General features: G+C 45.9%; 1 protein-coding gene across 1 annotated transcript in view; it reads right to left on the bottom strand.

Moving 5' to 3' along the window:
• Positions 1-20,962, bottom strand: part of LTBP1 (latent transforming growth factor beta binding protein 1) — a 476,077-nt gene that overhangs the window by 44,420 nt on the left and 410,695 nt on the right. Inside the window, exons 25-26 of the mRNA XM_045287025.1 lie at positions 16,769-16,912; positions 1,132-1,308 (exon numbers count right to left, since the gene is read on the bottom strand). Of these exons, the coding sequence (XP_045142960.1) occupies positions 1,132-1,308; positions 16,769-16,912 (321 nt within the window). The remainder of the gene's footprint in view (positions 1-1,131; positions 1,309-16,768; positions 16,913-20,962) is intronic.

Here is a 20,962-nt window from a genome sequence, read left to right as displayed (position 1 = left end):
GAGTTAGCACTAACTATGGCCTAACAACAGCAGCATCTCTAGGTACCTGGGTGGCCTAAGTCATTAAGTACTAAACTATTAACCAAAGGTTGGCAGTTCAAACACATTTATAGGTGCCTTTTGCTGGTGGCATTTCAGGCTACCCATTGGGCTACTCACTAAGGGGTCAGCAGACTGAACCTGCTTGTCCCTCTGGGAGACGGGGTTTCTGCCCCCATAAAGATCTACTGTCTCAGCAACCCTACGGACCAGTTCTATTCTGCCCTGCAGGGTCACTAAGAGTCTGAATCAACTCGATGGCAGTGAGTTCGGCTTTTCTGGTTTGGGTTTATGGCAGGTACCAGAGAAAGTCATTCTAAGGTCACCGACTCAATACGTGCAGGGTCACCGTGAGTCTGAGTTAAAACTCCATGGGAACTAACAAGAAAGTTATAGATAATGCTGTGTCGATCTTAGTGGAGAAAAGATTGATTTTCACTTAGAAATTGAATAAAGTTACCGTTCTACTAAAATATCAGATGGGACCTCCCTGTAACAGCGTCTCCTGGGATGGACTTAGAAGTAAATTTAACTGATATTGAGGTGGAGGGAAGGTGATGTGGCTGCACTGAATACAATTCGCCACGATCCCACTTTAAGTTGACTATTAGCAGGCACTGAAAGAGCCCTGGTGGCATAGCGGTTATTCTTTGGACTGCTGCCCAGAAGGTTAGCAGTTTGAAACCACCAGCTGCTCTCAGTAACTCGCTGTCCTATGGGTCACTGTTAACTCAGCATCAACTTGATGGCAGTGCTTGGCAGTTACCAGGGAGCCCTGGTGGCATAGTGTGTGGAGAGTAGGGCGGCGAACTGCAAAGTCAGCCAGTGGTTCAAACCTACCAGCCACCCTCCAGGAAAAAGAGGCGGCGTTCTACTCCTGTAAAGATTTACCACCTCGAAATCCCCACAGCAGTTCTACTCTGTTACTCTGAGTCGTCGGAAGCAATTTGATGGCAGTGAGATTTTTGTTTTGTTTATAGCAGGTACCAGTAACTATCATCCTTTAAGGTTTCAATGCCGTCACCAAAATAACATTTCAAGGCCTATGGGAACCGCAAGATAAGACAAGCACGAGTCCACCTCTCAGCTTACCAGTCCCCAAGACCGGACAGGGGAAGATCTCACAGTTATCACCCCACCCAGCGCCTGAGGTGCAGCAGCACTCCTGCTTGGTGATGTTGGGGGCCAGGACATTGTCACAGAGACTGGCATCGTTCAGATTATAGTAGCATTCTTTCTTTTCTTCTTTGGGTTGATCAACAGCGACATCTAAATAGGGCAGAGAAAGGATTCTTGATCAGACACATTAGATCTACCTACAGTGCAACAGGAAGCACCCAAGGGTTAAAAAACAAAACCAAAACAAAACCGTACCACCAGGTATCTCCATAGCAGGTTATTTTCTGAAAGTAAGCTTCCTCCCATTTCCAGGGGCCAAGTCTTCCACTTAAAGATGAAAATGCACTTGAGTCCCGAATTTTGGTAGATTTCTAACACGCCCCAAGAGTGTAAATCTGTCAAAATCATTTCCTTCTACGTGAACCAATTACTTTATTCTTGTGCATTTGGCTGTGAGTGGAGTTTCCATATAGACTTTCCTGCCAAACCCAGGGACCATTCTTGACTGAGCTGTAACACCTACTTAAGTCAATGAAAACTTTCCCAAACACTTGACCAGAGATGGGGGCCACACATACTATTTAACCCTTCGGTGGTGATTGAATCAATCATGCACACCATCTTGTCAAAGCAGAAGACAACCAGGAAAACGCTGTAGGAACCTGGGATCTATAAAATGACCTGTCATCATTGAAAATCTAAGTCCTTCCATTGTTGCAAACGTCTAACATGGAATGGAATCCTGAGTGGCAGCTGTGCCTCAGAGTGGATTACCAAGATGGGTTCTGGTTCTCTGTTCTAGTGGGGCCTAGAGCAAAGAATATCCCAATGTGCTAAATCTTACCCGCTCGGAGAGAAGATAAACCGGGTCATGTGAAAGAACACACCCTTGGGAACACAATCCGACGACTTTCGAACAAGAAACATTATTTCATTCGGATGGAAGGTATTTTCATCATGCGCATGCTGTTCAAAAATAACACTGGTGACTAGACTGGAAAAGTAAGCCTAATCCCTTCCCGACCACAGGCAAGCGAGCAGCACAGTCTATGGTTTGAATGTATCCACAGTCCGTACTGTATGATGGGTGAAATAAGCAGGATACTGACGGCTGCCATCGCAATGACTTAGATGAATTCTAATGAAATACTTTCACCAGAACTCTGGTAACTCCAGATTCCTTATCCCCCAAGAACTGCAGGTTCAAAAAGGGACTATATTTGCCAGAGAGCATCAAGACTTTATGTCAACCAGCTACTTATCCTTAATATTTTTTCAGTTTGTAGATAATCATATTATAGGAAAATCTAATGAGTTCTTTTCACAATAGTTTCATGTGTGTTTATTTTGGCAGGGTCTGGGTGACTGTGACAACTTGATTTCTATACCGAATAGAAAAGGAGCTTATACAGCACAAGTTCACAAAGACGATCAGAAAACAAACTGCTCTTGCCCTTCTCCCATGGCCTTCAACGCAAGCCAACCAAGTTGTCTTCGCATCTGAGTACTGCTGCCACAGAAATACCCATGGTCTAGGATGCCACAAGGCTACAGCCAGGGCACTCGCTTCAGGAGAAGGCCCTCTGTCCATCCTGGGAGGGAATCCTTCTGTCTGTCGGCTTCTCTAGAATCCTTGCTGGGGTTCCTCGGTGACCTCCATTTGTCCTTCCATTTTCTCTGCCTAGTGTTTTCCCATCTCCCCAAAGAGACTTCTTTAAGAAGCTCCCTATGCTGGCATGGCTCATTAACATAGCAAAGACAACCCTAACCTCCACCACATGGGCTCACATCCATAGGCATGTTTTAGTGTCAGTTGCCATCACCCCCGCCCCCCATCGTTTATTCTTCATTGGATCTTCGGTTTGTGGACTGTTGTGGTTAGGTGCCACGGGGTCGGCTCTGAGTCGGACAGTAGAAGGAGACATCACCAGGGCCTGCATCATCCTCACAATGGTTCCTTTGCCGGAGCCCACTGTAGCGGCCACTGCGTACATCCAGCTCATCAAGGGTCTCCTCTTGTTGGCTGCCCCTCCACTCCACCACGCGCGATGTCCTTCCCCAGGGACTGGTCTCTCCTGACAACAAGTCCAAAGTTCGTAAGATGAGGTCTAGCCATCTAGAGCATTCGAGCCGCACGTCCGCCCAGACAGATCTGCTGGCTCTTCTGGCAAACCATCGTGTTTTCAATATTCTTCCCCAACATCACAGGTGGAATGCATCCATCTTTCTTGGGTCTTCCTCATTCAGTGTCCAACTTTCACATGCATACGAGGTGACTGAAAATACCATGGCTTAGGTCAGGCGCACCTTAGTCCTTAAAAGTAACAGCCTCGCTCTTCAACACTTTCAGGAGGTCTTGTACAGCGTAGGCATAGGGGATAGGATGTACAGGCTGCATTTTGGAGGGACACGACTCAGTTCCTAACACAAGCAAAATAATTATTTGCAGGATGTGTTGTTCTCCGAACACAGACGTATCCCAAAGGTCTCAACCCGTTTGATTCTGATGACTTCTCGGATTTTTCTGTCCTTGGCAGATCTAAGCCTGGACTCTAAATGAACGTTAAGAGCTGATGACAAATTCAAACCTCTGGAGGGGTTAGTTTGTGAAGCAATGGTAAACCATTTTCCTGTCAAGTGTGACTGAAATACCTACTACATTCCTCCCCTTGTCTAGCCGGCTTCAGTGTACAGAGAGGGTGATGCTACTTTTAGCCATGGCCGTGGTGGAGGTGCCCACAGCTCGCTCTTTTCAGCGGAGGTTCCAAGCTCGTCAGAAAACTCTTATTTGGGAAACTAAGGATCCCCTGAGCAAGTCCGGGCAATCTACTTCCCAAAGAGCCAGGCACATCGAACTCGAGAGACCCCAGTTCCATGCCGCCTGCGCAGGAGATTGCCAGGATCAGAGCCAAGTGCAGGGCAACGGCCCCAGGCCACATCTCTTGAATGAGCAATTCAATCGCAAAAATCTGTTGAAAATTTTAAATCAACCCTTCTCAACATTGGAAAAGAAATGAACTATCACCAACTGTGTGCAATAACTCCAGTCAGCTGGTGTGAAAACGCCTCAGCTACTAATGGATACATGTGGGCCTGTAATTCATGGGAGCAACACACCGGCAGGTTTACCTCCCAGCAGGTGCTCCGAGGGTCTCTGTGATGGTTTTTCCTCGTGTACGAAGTGTTAGGTGGTATTTACTGTAAAGTGAAACACGAGCCCACGGGACCTCAAGGAAGACTGCTGCTAAGAGTCACAGGTCATTAGAAACCACAGGTTCTGAGTCAGATCTTGGCAGAAAAAATCTATCCTTATTTTTTTTGTGTGCAACACTGTTTTCACATGGAGGTACCAAAAAAAAAAAAAAAGGATTTTTTTCAAAGTTATGTATTAATTTTATTTTAACTAAACAACCTTAACACCTTCAAAATACTCTCCATTACACTTAATACATTTGTCAAAACAGTGATTCCATTCTTGGAAACATTTTTCATATTCATCTGTTCGGTTGACTGACAGCAGCACCTTCATTTTTTTTCTTGACCTCTTCTACATTGTTAAATTACTGTCCTTTCATGTCCCTCTGCATTCACAGAAACAAACAGCAGTTGCATGTAGCAAATTCAGGTGAATAAGGCATGTGGGGCAAGAGAGGCATGCAGTTTTTGGCCAAAACCTGGCTCACTGAGATGGCTGCGTGAGCAGGTGCATTGTGTGGTGGCAAAACCAGTCCTCCATCTGCCACAAATTAGGCCGTTTTTTCACACACTGTTACAACCTTTTCAGAACCTCTAACTTAGTGGATCTCAACCTTCCTAATGCCACAATCCTTTAATACAGTTCCTCATGCTGTGGTGACCCCCCCAAGCATGAAATTATTTTCGTTGCTACTTCATCACTGTAATTTTGCTACTGTTACGAATCGGGTGACCCATGTGAAAGTGTCGCTCGACCCCCAAAGGGTTCGCAACCCACAAGTTGAGAACCGCTGCTCTAAACAGAAAGTTTGATGAACAGTTGGAAAGAACTCTAAATGCATTAAGAGTTGGCATTTCTGTCCACTCAGGAAGTTGATGGATGTCCAGAACAAGGTTTGTCATCAGTTGAAATTTCACCTTTTTGGAAACAAGAAAACCACCCGTACTTGAGTTTTTCCCATAGCACTGTCCTTGTAGGCTGTGTTCAACAGCACAACAGTTTCTGCTGCATTTTTCCTGAGCAGGGAACAAACTTTCACAGCTGCACGCTGTTCTCTGAAATAGGCCACCACAAAAATGAGGTTCATGCAAAACTGCTTTTACGAAATAATTCACTGTGACCAGAAAGAACCTTCCCAGGCGACCCCACTGAGTGCACTAACTCAGAGCGAGGAAAAACGTGTACTCTGGAAGCTGTGCTCTGCCCTGCATAATTCCAGGGTTGTTTTTTTTGGGGGGGGTACCCCCTTGTATGTTCCTGACAATGTTCACTAGGAGCCGTGGTGGCACTGTGGTTAAGTCACTCCTCTGCTAAGTGAAAGGTTGGTAGTTGGAACCAACTAGCTGCTCTACAGGAGAAAGATGGGGGAAGTCTGCTTCTGTAAATCGTACAGTCTCAGAAAACCTACAGCGCAGTTCTCCTGTGTCCTGGGGGAGAGCTGTGAATGGAAATTAACTCAATACAACTGGTTTAACGGGTATGAGCAATGTTCATTACACTCACCTAGCACAGAAACTAAGGAATGAAAGAAAATTATCTATTTTTGTTGTGCCTTTCCTTGGGAAGGGAACTCAGATTATTGGACAAGGGAAAGGGGAAAAAAACAACAAACACAATGTCATTATATTATTCAGGTTTTATGTCGGCTGTCACCGATTGTGCTATTTTCTTTCCAAGCAGTTTGAAAACTCAATGTTTACACAGCTGAAACTGAAGGATAGTCGGCCCTCATCCGTGTCTGAAAACCAGATGCAAATCCCTTTTTTAAAAAAACAACCACTAGTTGACAAAGGTCGTTCTGTGAAAAAGCACCATTTCCTTATCTCTTCACCTTTTTTACATAATTAATTTCCTACAGCATTTTTCCATTGGTGGAAAATTCCGACCAGTGAACTTGCTCAATGCAATCTCTTCAAAGAATCTGTCTGCGCTTCAGGCACTGCTGCCAGGGTGGGGATTTTTCCATTGAAAATGAATTTTGAAAGGAAGGTCAAATCAATGGTTCTAGGAGAATCTGATTATTCCTAATGGTCCTGTGACTGAGATTAGTCATACTGCAGCTTAGGCTGCAAACTCCTAAGCAATACATGATTTCCTGGATAGTTTCAGGTTTGCATTTTCAATGTGTATTAAAAGGCTGTAGCTGAGCAACCGTTGGCCAGTGATGGCAAGGAAGGGAGTCAGTGTAAGGACATCGTGCATGTGTGCTTTTGCTCTGAAAACGTTTTATTGTCAGTCAGATGGGGATGTACATGTCAGGCCGTCATTTGTGTATTCACCAACTTCAGAAATGTCTCCAACCTTCCCCAGCTTGCCCCAGAGGTCCCCATCCCACCCTGTTTTTCATTCCCTGTTCACCCTCATGTAGAATCTATCTTCCCTTTCACCCAAGTCAATAGCTGCCGAGCCTCTACCAGGGGTGGGGAACCTTTTTTTCTGCCAGTGGCCATTTGGGTTTGGAAAACCTCATCTGTGGGTCATACTGATCAAACATTGAATGAACTCACCCCTCATGTGATGGTTGGAACGGCTCTCTTTGGTGAAGTGTGTGTGATGTTAGCTGGTGTTGATTTTGCAGGCTTTCTATGGCCAGATGTTCCCACCCATGTTCTAGCCTATTGCGCCCCTTCCCATACTTTTTGGGACAGAACTTTAGGAGGCCTTATCATGGGATCCACAGAAGAGCTTCCCGGGACTGACAGCACAGGTTATGCAGCATCCCCATTTTCCACGGCAGAAAACTGAGGTTGTCTCCAACTATCTACTGCTCAGTGCTTTCCTCAAAGCCCCTCCCAAAAGGTCCAGCTTCTTAACAGCTCAACCGCCAGGGGGTATCTTTGCTGTACCCTTTTCTTTCCTCTTTCAGATGCTGAGAAGAGGCTGACAACAGGTTTTCTTAGCTCGTACTTCCATATTGAGTTCAGTGTAAGACTGGACCAGGCCAGTGTGACCTCACTGCTGTGCTCTAAATAGAAGCGGGTGGGTGGGAGCAGCAGGGGCTGCCTTTGGCCAGCCCTTTGTGGGGGCTCCCTTTGGTCGTCAGACGGCAGGTGGCGTGGGCATTTTCTTGTAGGCCGTTTCCTTTTCCAGTTGGTTCCCAAATAGGTCCAATCGTAGGCTTGTTGTGGGGTTAAAACGTGGAACATTTCTTGTTGAAGGCAGATTATAAAGCACATTAAATAGCCCTGATTTTGCTTTTAAAACTTCTTTCACTTTCCCTTTGCAACGTGAAGACAGGCATGTGCTAAGAGTAAGTTACTGTCAGCACAACTGAAAGTTTGTCTCTTTTTTTTTTAACTTTAAATGTTTCCAAAGGCACTAATGTTTTATGCCACCACAAGCTTCTTCAAGGTGAGCAATTCTACAACAGTATTTTAAGTGGTAGTAAAAGGCAACCTGGACATGCATGCATGTCTTTGACTCCTTGTCTCACTCAAGGGCTTGGAGGAGAAGGTGAAGGAGCTCTGGTGGCATAGTGGTTATGTGTTGGTCTGCAACTCTGGTGGCATAGTGGTTGTGTGTTGGTCTGCGATTCGCAAGGTCGGCAGTTCAAAACCACCAGCCACTCCATGGGACAAAGATGAGGTTTTCTATTCTTATAAACAGTTACAGTCTTGGAAACTCAAAGGAGGCAGTTCTACCCTAGCTGAAATGGTCGCTATGAGTCAGCATCGACTCAATGGCTCGGAGTTTGTTTGTGTTTTTGTGTGCTTTTTAAGTGGCATTCAGGAGAAAGCCATGATAATTTTTTAACAAAGAAGTGCTGGCAACAGGAATAACAAGTAGATGTGATTGGATACGAGGAAAACGTGAGATGGTATGAAGGTGGCGGCTGCAGATAAAAAAGAGGGGAGAAGTTAAAATGGAAGTTATAAAGCAAAGGACAAGAGAAAAAAACATACTTTCAAAGAAGCAACCTGCAGATAGCTTTCATTCTTAAAGAGCTCTATCAACTGGGGAGTCAGCCAGCAAACTGTGGCTGTGTGGGGGGCACAGAAGCTAGATGCTGGGGACCTGACCCACACTGCCTTGTGGTGGGCTGGGGAAGGCCAGACAGGAAGGCAGCCTGGTGGTGTTGATAATCTGAGCTTTGAAAGATTTAAAGATTTTCATTTTTTTTCTTTTAAAGCAAGAAATAAAGTGTCTGAGGGGAGTGAGGAGGAGTGAATGGGCAACTTACTTGGGTCTGGGAGAATGGAGTGAGGTGAGGGGAGAGGTGGCTTTCAGAAACCAGGTGTCGGACTCAATTCTGACTGTGACTCCTGGAGACGGTGCGTGTCAGAAACAAACTGGGCTCCACGGGGTTTTCAGTGATTACTGTTTTGGAGTGCGACGGCCATCTCTTTCTGCCAAGTTGCCTTTGGGGGGGTCTTGAGCTGGCACGCTGCGGGTTAGCAACCAACCCAGCAACTGTTTGGCCCACCCAGGGACTCCTGAGGACATCAGTGGCAGAAGTGCCTTAACGTGTGACCAAGTGACATGAGAGGGCCAGAGCCCAGGGGCTTTCTGGCTCTGCTGCCTGGGTCCTCCTGGGTACTAGACAGACAGGTCATCTCCGGGTCTTGCCCTTAGAAGGCATATGATAAATACCGGTCAGACTGGATGAAGCATTTTGTTTTTGTTGTTCTGGCGAAAGAGCTGGAAAGGGACGAGGGACACACCTGGGGCCGGGCGAGAAGCAGGGCTGGAGAGAGATGAAGAGACGCGAAAGGCTGTGAGTTATGGAGATACTGGGAGACACTGGCAAAGGCCTGCGAGGACCAGGAGGCAGGTGCTGGTGAAAAGAAAGGGTTCCCAAATAGCAGAGCCAAGTGCAGTGGAGAAAGAGAAGCGGGTGGGAGAGATCTGAAGAGGAGTAAGGACAGGAAGCGCTTATGGAGGTGGAAAAATAGTCACGGAGAAAGACGGCAGCTCTTTCAAAGCAGCAGCCTTCGCAGCAGCGGCAGCAGACCTGTAACCCACCTGTACCTGGTGACTGTCTAGGACAGACAGTCTAGTCTGAAAGGCCAAGTTTAACGTCTAGAAATCTCTAAAGAGAACGTATAAACTATGTTTTCTTCTGACCCCATTTATGGCAAATTCTAGGATGCAAGTTGTATTGCTAATTCTGCAGTATGAATGTCTCCCATAGTATTAAAGAGGGTATATGTGTCAATTTAAGCTTGCCACTGTGAATATTGCTAGTACACGGCAATATTGGTATTTTTTGATGAGACACTCACCTATGGTGTCAGACACGGCACATGTTGTAAGGAGCCCTGGTGGCAGTGGCCTATGCATCGAGCTGCTAGCCCACAAGGGTCACAAGTGGGCTGAACTTATGGCAGCTCAGGGAAACCCACAAGGGCAGCTCTACCTCGGTCCGAACGGGTCACTAGGAGCCAGAACTGACTGGATGGCAGTGAGTTTGGTTTGGTGTGTGCGTTATGTTGGTATACATGTTGTTCTTGTTACCTGCCATCGAATTGGTATGAAATGATGCCCAGTCCTATGCCATCCCCATGATGGGTGGGAGATGAGCCTTGTGTAATCCCTGGGGTTCTTCCTGTCCAGTTTTCAAAGGCAGAGCGTCAGGCCTTTCTTCCATCACCACCCCAGTCTGCAAGTTCTGCTGGAACTTGTTCAGCATCACAGCACTAGGTGAGCTCCCAGACAGATGGGGGTGGAGTGGGGGTGGGGGGGCGGCTGAACAGGAGGTGCCCTGGCTGGGAATCCAGCCCAGATCTCCTCTATGGAAGGTGAGAATTCTACCACTAGACTATCCTGTACTCAGATACTGCAAATTGCAAATAAGAAATGTATGCAATTAAAAGCAAGGTTTCATAATTAATAAACTCTTCTCACTATTGTCTTGGAATATGGGAAGAAACTTGATCCTTAAAAAAGAACCAAAAAACCTAGGCATTTTTTCCTGAGTTATAAATATATTTATATTAAAGATCTAATACAAAAACACAATAAGACCTCAGGAGTTTTATGGCATTTTATAATATTTGCATTCTAAATACTGCGGTCTCACTAACTGCTTTTTTTCCCCTAGCAAAGGTCTCTTTTTTGACTTGGAAAATTACTTTGAAAAACTCTTTCAGTGCTAATTTATTTTACAGGTTAGCTAAACACATTTAGAAACCTACTTTGCCAAATGTAACAGTTGAGTGGTATTCTATGTGGTTTCCTGCCTTTGAAAGAACATGCACATACACAAAACCTGTAGTGTAGCCCTCTAGGAAGAGAGCAGGAAGGCCGCCGAGCTCCATTGTCAGACCCAGGCAGGTGAGCAGCGCCACTTGGCCCTTTGCAGGCAAGTAAATGCTCTCCATTCTTTGGATCCACTTGCAATGGGCCCAAAGCGAGCAGGAAAACGATCCCCTACAATGACGTGTGAATAGGAATCGCCTCTCTAAAGTCTGTCCCTTTTACCTTTGGGAAGATGAATGATGGTTCCCATTCTACCGAACGAGCTGGAGATGAGCTGGATGGCTGACCGAGGGATACAGCCTTGAACACGGGCAGACTATTTGATCCCATAGTCGCCAGGTGTCTAGCATATGCCAGGGAGTTAGGGCCCAGCGACCCAGATACTTTGGGAAACCAAAGAGGGATAAGACACAGACCCAGTCACCTATTAGGAGCACAGTGTTGTGAGTACAAAGAGCTAGAACTTCCTTGTTCTGGCCCCGGGGGGTTGGGGAAAAGTTGGACAAGCCGGTAAGAGGGAAGCTGACGGTTACCGTTTGTGTGGCAAACCAGACAGGTACGGGCTGCACAGATGGCAGCGGGGTCAAAGCAGCAAACCTTTGGGGAGCAATGAGGAGGCTTTGCTCCTGAGTTTACAGACTATGGTGAATGTGGGAAAGGAAGGTCCAATGGTCGGTCAGATCACAAATGATCCAGGGTCCTGTTGCCCCCATTAAGGTTTTGCACCCCATGCTGTAAGAAGTGGAAAGCTGCTGTCAGCCCTAAAAAAGACTTAAAATCAGATGTATATCACAAATCTGAAGGCCGGCAGCAGTGTGGAGCGGGAATTAATGGAAGTGGCAAGGGGAGAAGAAGTCAGTAGGCTATGTAATGAGCTGGGTAAGAATTCTGGGGTCTGACCTAGACCAGAAGTAACAGAAGAGCAGGGAGAGATTTTCAGGGTCCTGTGGGGGGTGGGAGGGAGCTTCTGGTGGCACAGTGGTTACAAGTTGGGCTGCTAACCTCACGGTCAGCAGTTCAAAACCACCAGTCACTCCATGGAAGAAAGATGAGGCTTTCTCCTCCTGTGAAGAGTTACAATCTCAGAAACCCACAAGTGCAGTTCTGCCCTGTCCTACGAGTCAGCGCCGACCCGATGGAAGTGAGGTCAGACTGGGGTTTGGTGAGGGTGAGGATGGCAGGGTGGTATGAAGGTTTACACAGCTGGCTGAGGACAAAGGATAAAAGTATCCTTTCAAGGTGTCGCTTATCGATAGTTGAAAGCTGGTAAAGGTAACCAGATGGGTACAGGCTGGAAGAAGGAATGGCACTTAACTTGGCTTTCAGTTTCAGGATCATTTCAGTTCGCTATGTCTACAAGACACATGGGAAGGGTTACCCAATAGGCAACTAGAAATTGCCCACCGTGGCACTCAGGGCAGAGATAGGGAGGAACGGTATTTCTCTGGCAGTTGAACTACGTGAGTAGTAGTTTGACACATAGAAGCAGATGACTATTGAGTAAAGACAGGACTAAATGTGCGGCCACAGGAGGCACGTAGGGAAGCAGGCGCGGAGGGGGAGCTCAAGAATCAGACGAAAGGAGCAGCCAAAAGGGTCGGAGGAGGCAAGAAGAGTCATGTCCTGACATCTGTTGGAGGAAGACGAGGAGGCAGCGGTGGGGGGGGGCCTGAAGCGCCACTGCTCATTGTTTCTAAAGCTGGAAGCTGCGACGAGATTAAAGGCTTTAGGCAGTAGTTCTCAACCTGGGGTCACCCAGTTCAGAAGAGTAGCAACTTTCCAGTGATGAAGTAGCAAGGAAAATAATGTTATGGTTGGGGGGGGGGGGGGTTTCACCACAATATGAGGAACTGTATGAAAGGGTCGCGCCTTAGGAAGGTTGAGAACCACCGCTTTAGGGTGGAGCCGCTGACTGGTGCCCCTGAAGAAAACTGCTTCGATCAGAGGCTCACAGGTGCTCCACATTTCAGCGCCCACTGAGGATCAACAGGAGAGGGAGGGAGGGAGGAGTATGGGTGTTCCTTCAAGAAGCCTGCAGGTCCACGTGGTTGGTGGTTTTCAGCTTAGAAACCTGTGGGGCCGTGGGTGTTCGGTCCTAACTGGTGGAATAGTGATGTGGGCAGATGGCAGAGTTGGGTTCTGATACCCTCTCTGTCACTCTTAGCGGTACAAGCAGCAGGGTAACATGGAGAGCTCTTCTCTGGGACACTATTTCCTTACCTGTGAATGAAGGCGTCGGGCCAGGAAAGTGCTACAGCAGCTTGAAGATACAAGGATCTAGTTCATGATGTGAGGATAGGCTCTCAAATGTGCTAGAGAAATCTGATATCAAAACCAGGATCCGACGGTGATTTGTGTGGGCTCAACGATCCTATGCTGCACATTTGCATACTCTTTAGTTTCTGATTTTGCTTATTTGCCTTTTTTAAGAGCGTACCACCTGTATCATTTTATAATGTCTATTTTTCAGGGTGCCCTCTGCATTCTACCTTCTGTTTGAAGCAGAAAACTCTGCCCCCACCACAGAGGCTCCTCTGCGCACCAGTCACTGCAGAGAAGAGTCGTTTCTGGGTCTGGCTCGAAGGCCGTCATTGCCAAGACTACATATTTACTGCTTCTGTTAGAGTGCCCAAGCACATAATGTTTCCACTGAGCAATTATCACCGGCACAGAGAAAATCAAAGCATCAGATGATTTCCCATCCATGCCCTCTTAAAGGAGACACGTAGTCTGGTGTTGGGCATTTTTAGTTATTTCGCTTACAGGTGCTTTCAGGCAATACACAGCGATGCAAATTAGTGGCCCAAGGCCCAGACAGTGAAAAACATTCGAGCAGACTTAAATTTAAAAAAAAATGCATGTGAAAACTAAAATTGGAGTTAGAAAAATAAACATTTGAAGATAGTCGAGCTTCACAGCACCTTAGCAGCCATTGTGTGCCCTCTCCCACTAGGTGGGGCACCTCTTCTTGGTGGCCTGGGGAAACCGCACGAACTGTGCAGGAAGCCAGTGCCACTGTGCGCAGCTCCGATGCTGGCCAGTTTGTCTAGAGCCTCTGCAATGTGCCTTCCTGACACTTCCAGCCTCCTAGCCCAGGTCTGACCTTGGGAGGGGACCACAGAGGATGTTTGCTGCTGCTCACTGGTGGGAAGTGGCCTGTCCGGGAGGTTTACAACTGAGCACAAAGGCTGTAGTCCACGTTGCTGCCGCTTCTCTGCAAATCGCCTTTCAGTGAGGATGAGATCGGAGTTGTTAAGGTATCACTCATTATTATTGCAATGAATATTATGTTATAAATATATATGTATGCGCATGTATAAATATTATAGCTATTATAATACTTTATACATCAGTTATATAGTTATACTATATACATCACATATAATAGCACAGTATGTACAGTATGTATACGTTATATATACTATATAGTATAACTGATATATATTAGTTATATGTATACTGTATATAGTTATTGTATAACGATATACAATAACTATATATTGTATATATACACTATATACAATATACACTATATACAATAACTATATATATATACACACACACACATTTACGAAGCATCTGGGTGGCACAAATGAGGATTAAGGGCTTTACCAGCCCAAAAGCTGGTGCTTCAAACACCCAGAGGCACCTTGAGAGAAGACTGGCAACGCACTTCCACAATGTCACCACCGTGAAAACCCCGGAGTTGTCATGAATCAAAATCCGCTCCGTGGCATCTCACAGCACCAGACATTTAAGAGGGTCTGGATGTGAAATAGAGTCTGAAATTCATTTGAATCCTAGTTGAAAAAACACTGTTCGTATATTTGGTACAGAACATTTTATTTGGGGCAACAGAAAATGGTTTGCCTGGAATATGGTGCAGGCTCTTTTAACTGGCCCACTTGCTGGACTAATCGATGTTCTCTCCATGTGAGAATCCCCCTGGCCGCTGCACCTGGAACACCCCTGGCAATCCCCACCCCACCTCACAGGTTAAGGAGTACGCCACCCAGAGTGATGTGTGTCCTCTCACGTGCCTCTGCCCCTGTAATCACTGTCATCATACGACTCTCACCATCAGAGTCGATGCTGACTCACAGCGACCCCTGTGTGCTTCTGAGACTGTAGCTGTTTATGGGAGTAGAAAGCCCAGTCTTTCTCCAGAGAAGCTGGTGGTGGTTTCCCACTGCTGACCATGCAGTTCAAAGCCCAACGCGTAACCATGACACCACCAGAGCTCCGTATCGTCCTAGTGACAAGCTCTAACTCAATGATATATACATGTGAGTGTGAAAAGAAGTGTTGTTTCTAGAACAAGCTGAATGTACAAATATAAGGTGAACATAAACCTTTCTCACCTTAAAGGTGAGAAAGTCAAAACTCCTAAGTTTACACAGGAAGAAAGTAGTTAGCAGCCGAGCCCTGGTTTCCACTTAAACGTAATACGGGAAAGATTTCACATCTCCATCTCATACAACAATGGTCTTTTTTTCTATCTTCTGCTCTCCTTCTCCTCCTCCGTCCTTTCAAAAATCAAAACCATTGGAATATCCTCCTGGGTTTTTTTCCACTCGGCATGGTATTGCATGGATGTATCATGGCTACCTCATCTTCAGGACCCCTGGTGGAGCTGTGAGCTGGTGGAGCATTAGGCTTCCAACAACAAGGCCGGCTGCTCCTGGAACGATCCGGAGTGTGTTTGATAGGGTTGCTGTGAGTCAGAAGACTGGGTAAACCTTATGTTCATTGAGTCAACTCAATGACTGAATTGTTCTACATGGGGTTATTATTTTACTCAAAATAACACTGTCCTTCACAAAGCACCACTCCACGGAGCCAAAGGAAAATCAGTAGCAGACAATGACTTATCAATTGTTGACCACTCAGGTTTTTGTTTGTTCTCTGCTGTCAGAGGTAGAAATAAGATGAAGAGTCTTATCTCGGTGGCAGATGAGTTGCAATGGTTGTCAACGAACAAACAGGAATACTTTCTTCGTTCTCTCCTAAAGACAGGTTTGGATTTCACCCTAACCTCCACTCCTGCATTTTATTCTATTATTGTGCATCTAAGGGGGGGCTGTTTCAAGGAGTTCATGGAAAAAGGGAATTTCCGCAGAAAGCCATTCTGAAGTCCACTCCCCCTACCATATACATCACAACTGTGTGCTTTTTCCACATTCTCCGTGTGTGCACTTGGGTAACCTAAATTATGTTTATCAAGGTGTCCACGGGTCACCATCATCTCTTTCCACAGTTTCCCATCCCCCTATGAGCAGCTCAGTGTCTTTTAAGCAGTGAGTCCCACTTCCCCCATCCTCCCCCTCACGCTTCAGAGTGACTGGTCATTTAAGCTGGCAGCTCCACCCCTGCACACATGTCTATTTAATTATTGAGAAGAAAAATGTGTGTGGATGGAACTATGTTTACGTGTTACTCGCTATTCCTCACAAAGATAGTTACGTTACATTTGTACACAACACTAAACTACCCTCTGGGGGAGTCCTGAAAGTTATTACATCAGCCCCGAATGAAATCGACTGAGATTGAACAAGAAAGAAAAATGTTCTATGTTTCATTTTATTTGGCTCCGAAAGGGCCATTTGGTCTTTTGCTTTCCTTAAAATACAACCTCGCTCTAGCTACCTGGCACCAAGTGAACGGGTGATCTGGAAGTTGATTAATTGATCTGGAAGACGATCAGCTCTCCCTTTCAATCCATGCCATGACGACACAGCCCAAATCAAGCTTCAAGCAAGTGGAATCACAGTTCCTCTGGGGGCCAAATTCTGGAAAAACACCTTCAGAATTCCAAGTAGGAGTCTTTGTAGATCCTGAGAGACCTATGTGTTGCTTTTAATTTAGGGAAGTGTCAGGATCGTTTTCTCTAAGGGCTGAGAAAGGCGGACTATGTCATTTAATGAAATGATGCCATATTCAACCCTGAGCTGGAAAGCCACCCCCAGCAAATGTTCTCATAACGTTGGATCCTTCACTCTCCTCAGGCCATCTCTGGTCCAGAGCGAGCTGCATTCCAGTGGGAAAAGCAGGCATGGAAATAGCCTGGGAGCATCTGATAACAGTGTGCCAGAGCATTTGGAGATGTGTATATATATTTTTAATCTCCCCCTAGAGTGTTTAATTCAAGGTGGTGGCTGTCCAAGCCCCCATGCCCAACACAACGTCCACGCCCAACACTGCACTGTTGTGACTTACCTTCGGAGACCCGGGCGCGGCACTGCCCAGTCATGGGGCTGTACTCCTGGTTTTCATCTGCACACACGCACAGAAACGACCCCTCCACGTTTTCACAGAAGGCTTCGCCACACACGCCACTGAGCAGTTCACATTCGTTCACATCTGGAAAACGGAGCAGGGGTCCATTTAGATGTGTGCCTTGTTCCTGGCAGCTCTTTATTTAACTAACTGTGCCAGCTGTCCATGTCTGCTGGGGACAAGGGGGTCCCCACTGAGCAAGCAAACCCCTTCTGTCCTTTCAGGGAAGGGGCTCTGACCGGCAGAGCCTGCTATCATTTGCTTTGTATGAAAAGACTATGAAAGATGTCAGTTACTTCCAGTGTTGAGGCACACCCCAGAATGGCTTCACGGGCATTGTTCTTGTACCCTTTGACCTTCTGTTTTGTCTTCCCTGACTTTTTGACCTAAGGAAATCTTAAATGACCCAATATTCTCCTCTCAGTTTTGAGTTCAGAGAAAATAAGTAACGCCATTAATTCCGAAACCACAGAATCCTTCACTTAAAACATCTTTTTAAATCTACTTAAATGTCTCAAAACACAGTTCTTTAGAAGCCAGACTGTCCATAATTTTAACAATCTGAATTCAGGTTGTGTATACCTTTAATCAGTGAAGGAAAGAGCCCTATAAATACTAATGATGCTCTATTAGCCATACACATGAAACCAATTGGTCCAATAAGGATGGATTTCATTATACTTAAAAACTTCTGTTGACACTTCTCATTTATTCAAAACTATTTTCTCCTATGCTTAAATATAAGGAAAATACTGTCCAAGACTTTCAATAATGAGTGTGTATGTTTCATTCAAAATTATACAAAAACTCTACCCTACAGAAATGTTGATTTTATACTCAACCTTGTCGAATACTACCTTTTCCCCTTTCTCCTCCTAAGAAACATTATTAATGAGTGTACAGTTCAGCCATTCAGTTCCTGACTTAACATCTAAAATATTCATGCATTTTATGTATTAAATATGTACAAATGTCAGCTTTCATAAGCACACTCTGAGACGGTTCATACAAAGTTAAGCCTTCGAGCATATCCAAATCATGCAGGAAAGAAAAAAAATCTCATTTTCACCTGCTAGACCCAGTTAATTGAACAAAAAAAGTGTATCTATCTTGACTTATTTAGACAATGATCTCAGTTTTCCATTTCACTTTGTGTATAAACAGACATAAACTCCATGGGCTGAGTTTCGCTTATTAAAATGACATCGAGCCATAAAATGAAGCAGAGACGGGGTGTATTTAATCAATCTGGACAGTTCTCATGTAGACTAGAAGAATGGACTTGAGAAATTTGCCAGTTCACATTGATTAATGTTAGGTAAACGTCAAAGAGAACTGTCTGCTTTCTGACTTGTATTACTTACATAGCTATCGAGCTCTCTCCCACCAGACTGCACTCATTCAAGCAAGGGATGCTTTCTTGAATGAGTGGGGCTCTGCAGACAGTGCTCAGGCAGGCTTAGGGTCTGCCTTCACTGAGCTTACAGTCAAGTTAGGGAAGTGAATTAGATCATTTTACAAGCTGCGGGAGGGGCTCAGCGTGAAATGCAGGAAGCATCGTGGTAGAACTCAAGTGCAGTCCTGGGTTAGGGAGGCAGCATTTGAGCCAAGGTCTGAAGGATGAGTGGAGATCATGAAAAGGAACGAGGGGACAGAAAGAGCTGATGGGCGTGTAGGGTCCCGGTGGAGGAGCTGGGTGGCCAAAGGCTCATCTCTGAAAGTCTACCGAGTACCCGGCCTGGTGAAGTGCATTTAGGTGGCCTGTTGGAAAAACCCTATTAACGCCTGGAATTGAGTGTACTGATAACCAATACTCCTCCCACGAGACGGGTGCTAAACCAAAACATTAACATGGGTTTTCATCTGCCTGGTCAGAAGAGAACATTAACCCAGGACACAAAATCTATGTAGTGTCAATGGCCCAACACCTGATATTTCAAAAGTTAATACTCAATTTAAAAAAAATCAACTGCCTATAATAGGATGAGCATTGTGCTAAGAATAGAAAAGAGAAAAACAGAAAAGAAACAAAATGATCAGTCGTGGGAAGCACAGGGTCTTGGGAGAGGACCTACATGTGGCACGCACATAATGAAATCATCCCTCTCCAAAGGCTGTGAGAGCAAGAGGAGAGGGTCCACTCCCCTGAAGAGTTAGGGTCTGAGAAACCGACAGGGCAGTTCTACTCTGTCCGTCGGGTCGAAACTGTTGTGATGGGTCAGTGGGTTTTGATTCTCCAAAAGCAGAGTGCTATCACTGACGTTGACTTAAAGTATTACGGCAGGAAGAGGCGAGCCACAGCTGAGCTTGAGCGAGTGATGGACCAGGGTGGCACCTGGAAGGTACGGATACCTCACCCCAATCTTCAAGAGGGGAGAATCTAGGCCCCGGGAAGGGGAGGTAGGGCGTATATTCCCAGAAGGAGCAGAAAGAGAAAGTGCCAGTCAAGTAAATGCACAGTCATACAAGCAAGCAAAACCAGCCTCGTGTTACTGGAATAGAAAAGATGCAGACGGACGTAGGAGGCTGGGGCGGTAAGTAGAGGTCTGGCCTTTGGCCTCTAGTAATCAAATAACGAAGCAATGTCAGACGAATCTTATCACCTGTGTTGCATCGAAAGGCGACCAAAGGGGGGATGGAAGTTGAGGCTAAGAAGGTCTTCTTGTGACGGACTCATTTGCCACAAAGGGCACGTGACCAACACTTTCTGTGTTCTCTGAACACCCTGAGGTAGACCGTCCTAGCAGCTGCCCATAGGACTTGGGGTCAAAACCACAATGCGTTTCTGTCTCCTGCTCGGCACAGGCACCTCTTTCTTCTTTGTACTTGTCCCAGCGCCGAGCCGAGCCCGATGTACCCTGATGGCACCGAGGAGATGCTCAGTAGCAGCTGCTGAGCTGCAATGAATTCTATCCTCCTTCCACTTCAGAATCTTGTCTTTCTAGCATGCAGTTGTTATTTAGTAGGAGGGGGGGGGGATTCGATTGCTCAAAAATCAAAATGACTAAGAAGAAAACGTGTTCTCTATTGAATTCTTTGAGGGGGGTCCCTCAGAAATCTGTATAAAGGAAAAGGCAAGATTTTGTGAACGACTGAATATCAGCAATGTCAACTAAAGCCTGAAACGCACCATTCTCATGGCCATTACGTGTCAGGGGACTGCGGAGCTGGGGGAAGCCTTCTAAACCAGCGAGTGCATCCCCTTCAATATCCATCCCTTAACTTTTTCAGCACTCAGGGAGCTGAAGGTCAGAGAGGTGACATGACTTGCCCCTAAGCCATTTGTACCATTTCCATATACACCACGTCCTTGTTCTTCTTTTCACTGCAAAGCAGCTCCCTTTCAATGCGCAGCCGCATGCTTTCAAAGAGGGACAGACCCTTATCACGGGGAGATGTTAATTCACAACAAGGATAACTTACAGGAGCAGATATCGATGATCACCGTTTTAATAACATACGTGTTTCTGACTAGCAGAGGCTTAGGTTCAAAACCACATTGCAGCTTTGTACAGAGCTTTCATTTGGGGTGGAGAATTAGACTTAATATGTCATCCCCTAATAGTCACTACCATTCAAGTGATAATGTTATTAGAGCTCTGAATAGATTGTTTCCAGGTGAAGCAGAATGAAACATGAACGACTCCGTTCCTTGCAACGCCGCAAAGTAATACGTTACTGACTCCTCATGTACTAGCTGCCAGGTAGTGAAAAACAGCTATTCTCTTCCAACGGAGAAGAATAAGGTTTGGTCTTATTTTGTGAATTTTTTTAATTACTGTATATACTTGTGTATACGCCGAGTTTTTCAGCACATGTTTAATGCAGTTCCTGCGGTAAAATTGGGTGCCTCGGCTGATATTTGGGTCGGCTTCTACTCGAGTATATAAGGTACTAATCTTTCTCCTCCTCCTCCCCATTTAATGGTTCCGATGGCACACGTTTTTTCATCATGGATTTGATTTGGAGAAGTCACAGCTGATCAGAACCTGCGGTGGAAAAGGCTCAAAGCCGCTTCTATATGAGAATGCGTTGGACCGCAGATTCCAGTACATCTGACAGGACTCGGAATTCCCGCCAGCCGCTTCCCCCCCCTCCCCCCCCAGGACAGACGGGAGAAACAGAGCTGCGCAG

The sequence above is a fragment of the Echinops telfairi genome, unplaced genomic scaffold, assembly GCF_000313985.2.
Source record: "Echinops telfairi isolate 266 unplaced genomic scaffold, ASM31398v2 ScPeMD7_10;HRSCAF=50, whole genome shotgun sequence".
Lineage (NCBI taxonomy): Eukaryota > Metazoa > Chordata > Mammalia > Afrosoricida > Tenrecidae > Echinops > Echinops telfairi.
The sequence above is the reverse complement of the archived record's forward strand: the minus strand, read 5'-3'. Positions and strand labels throughout refer to the sequence as shown.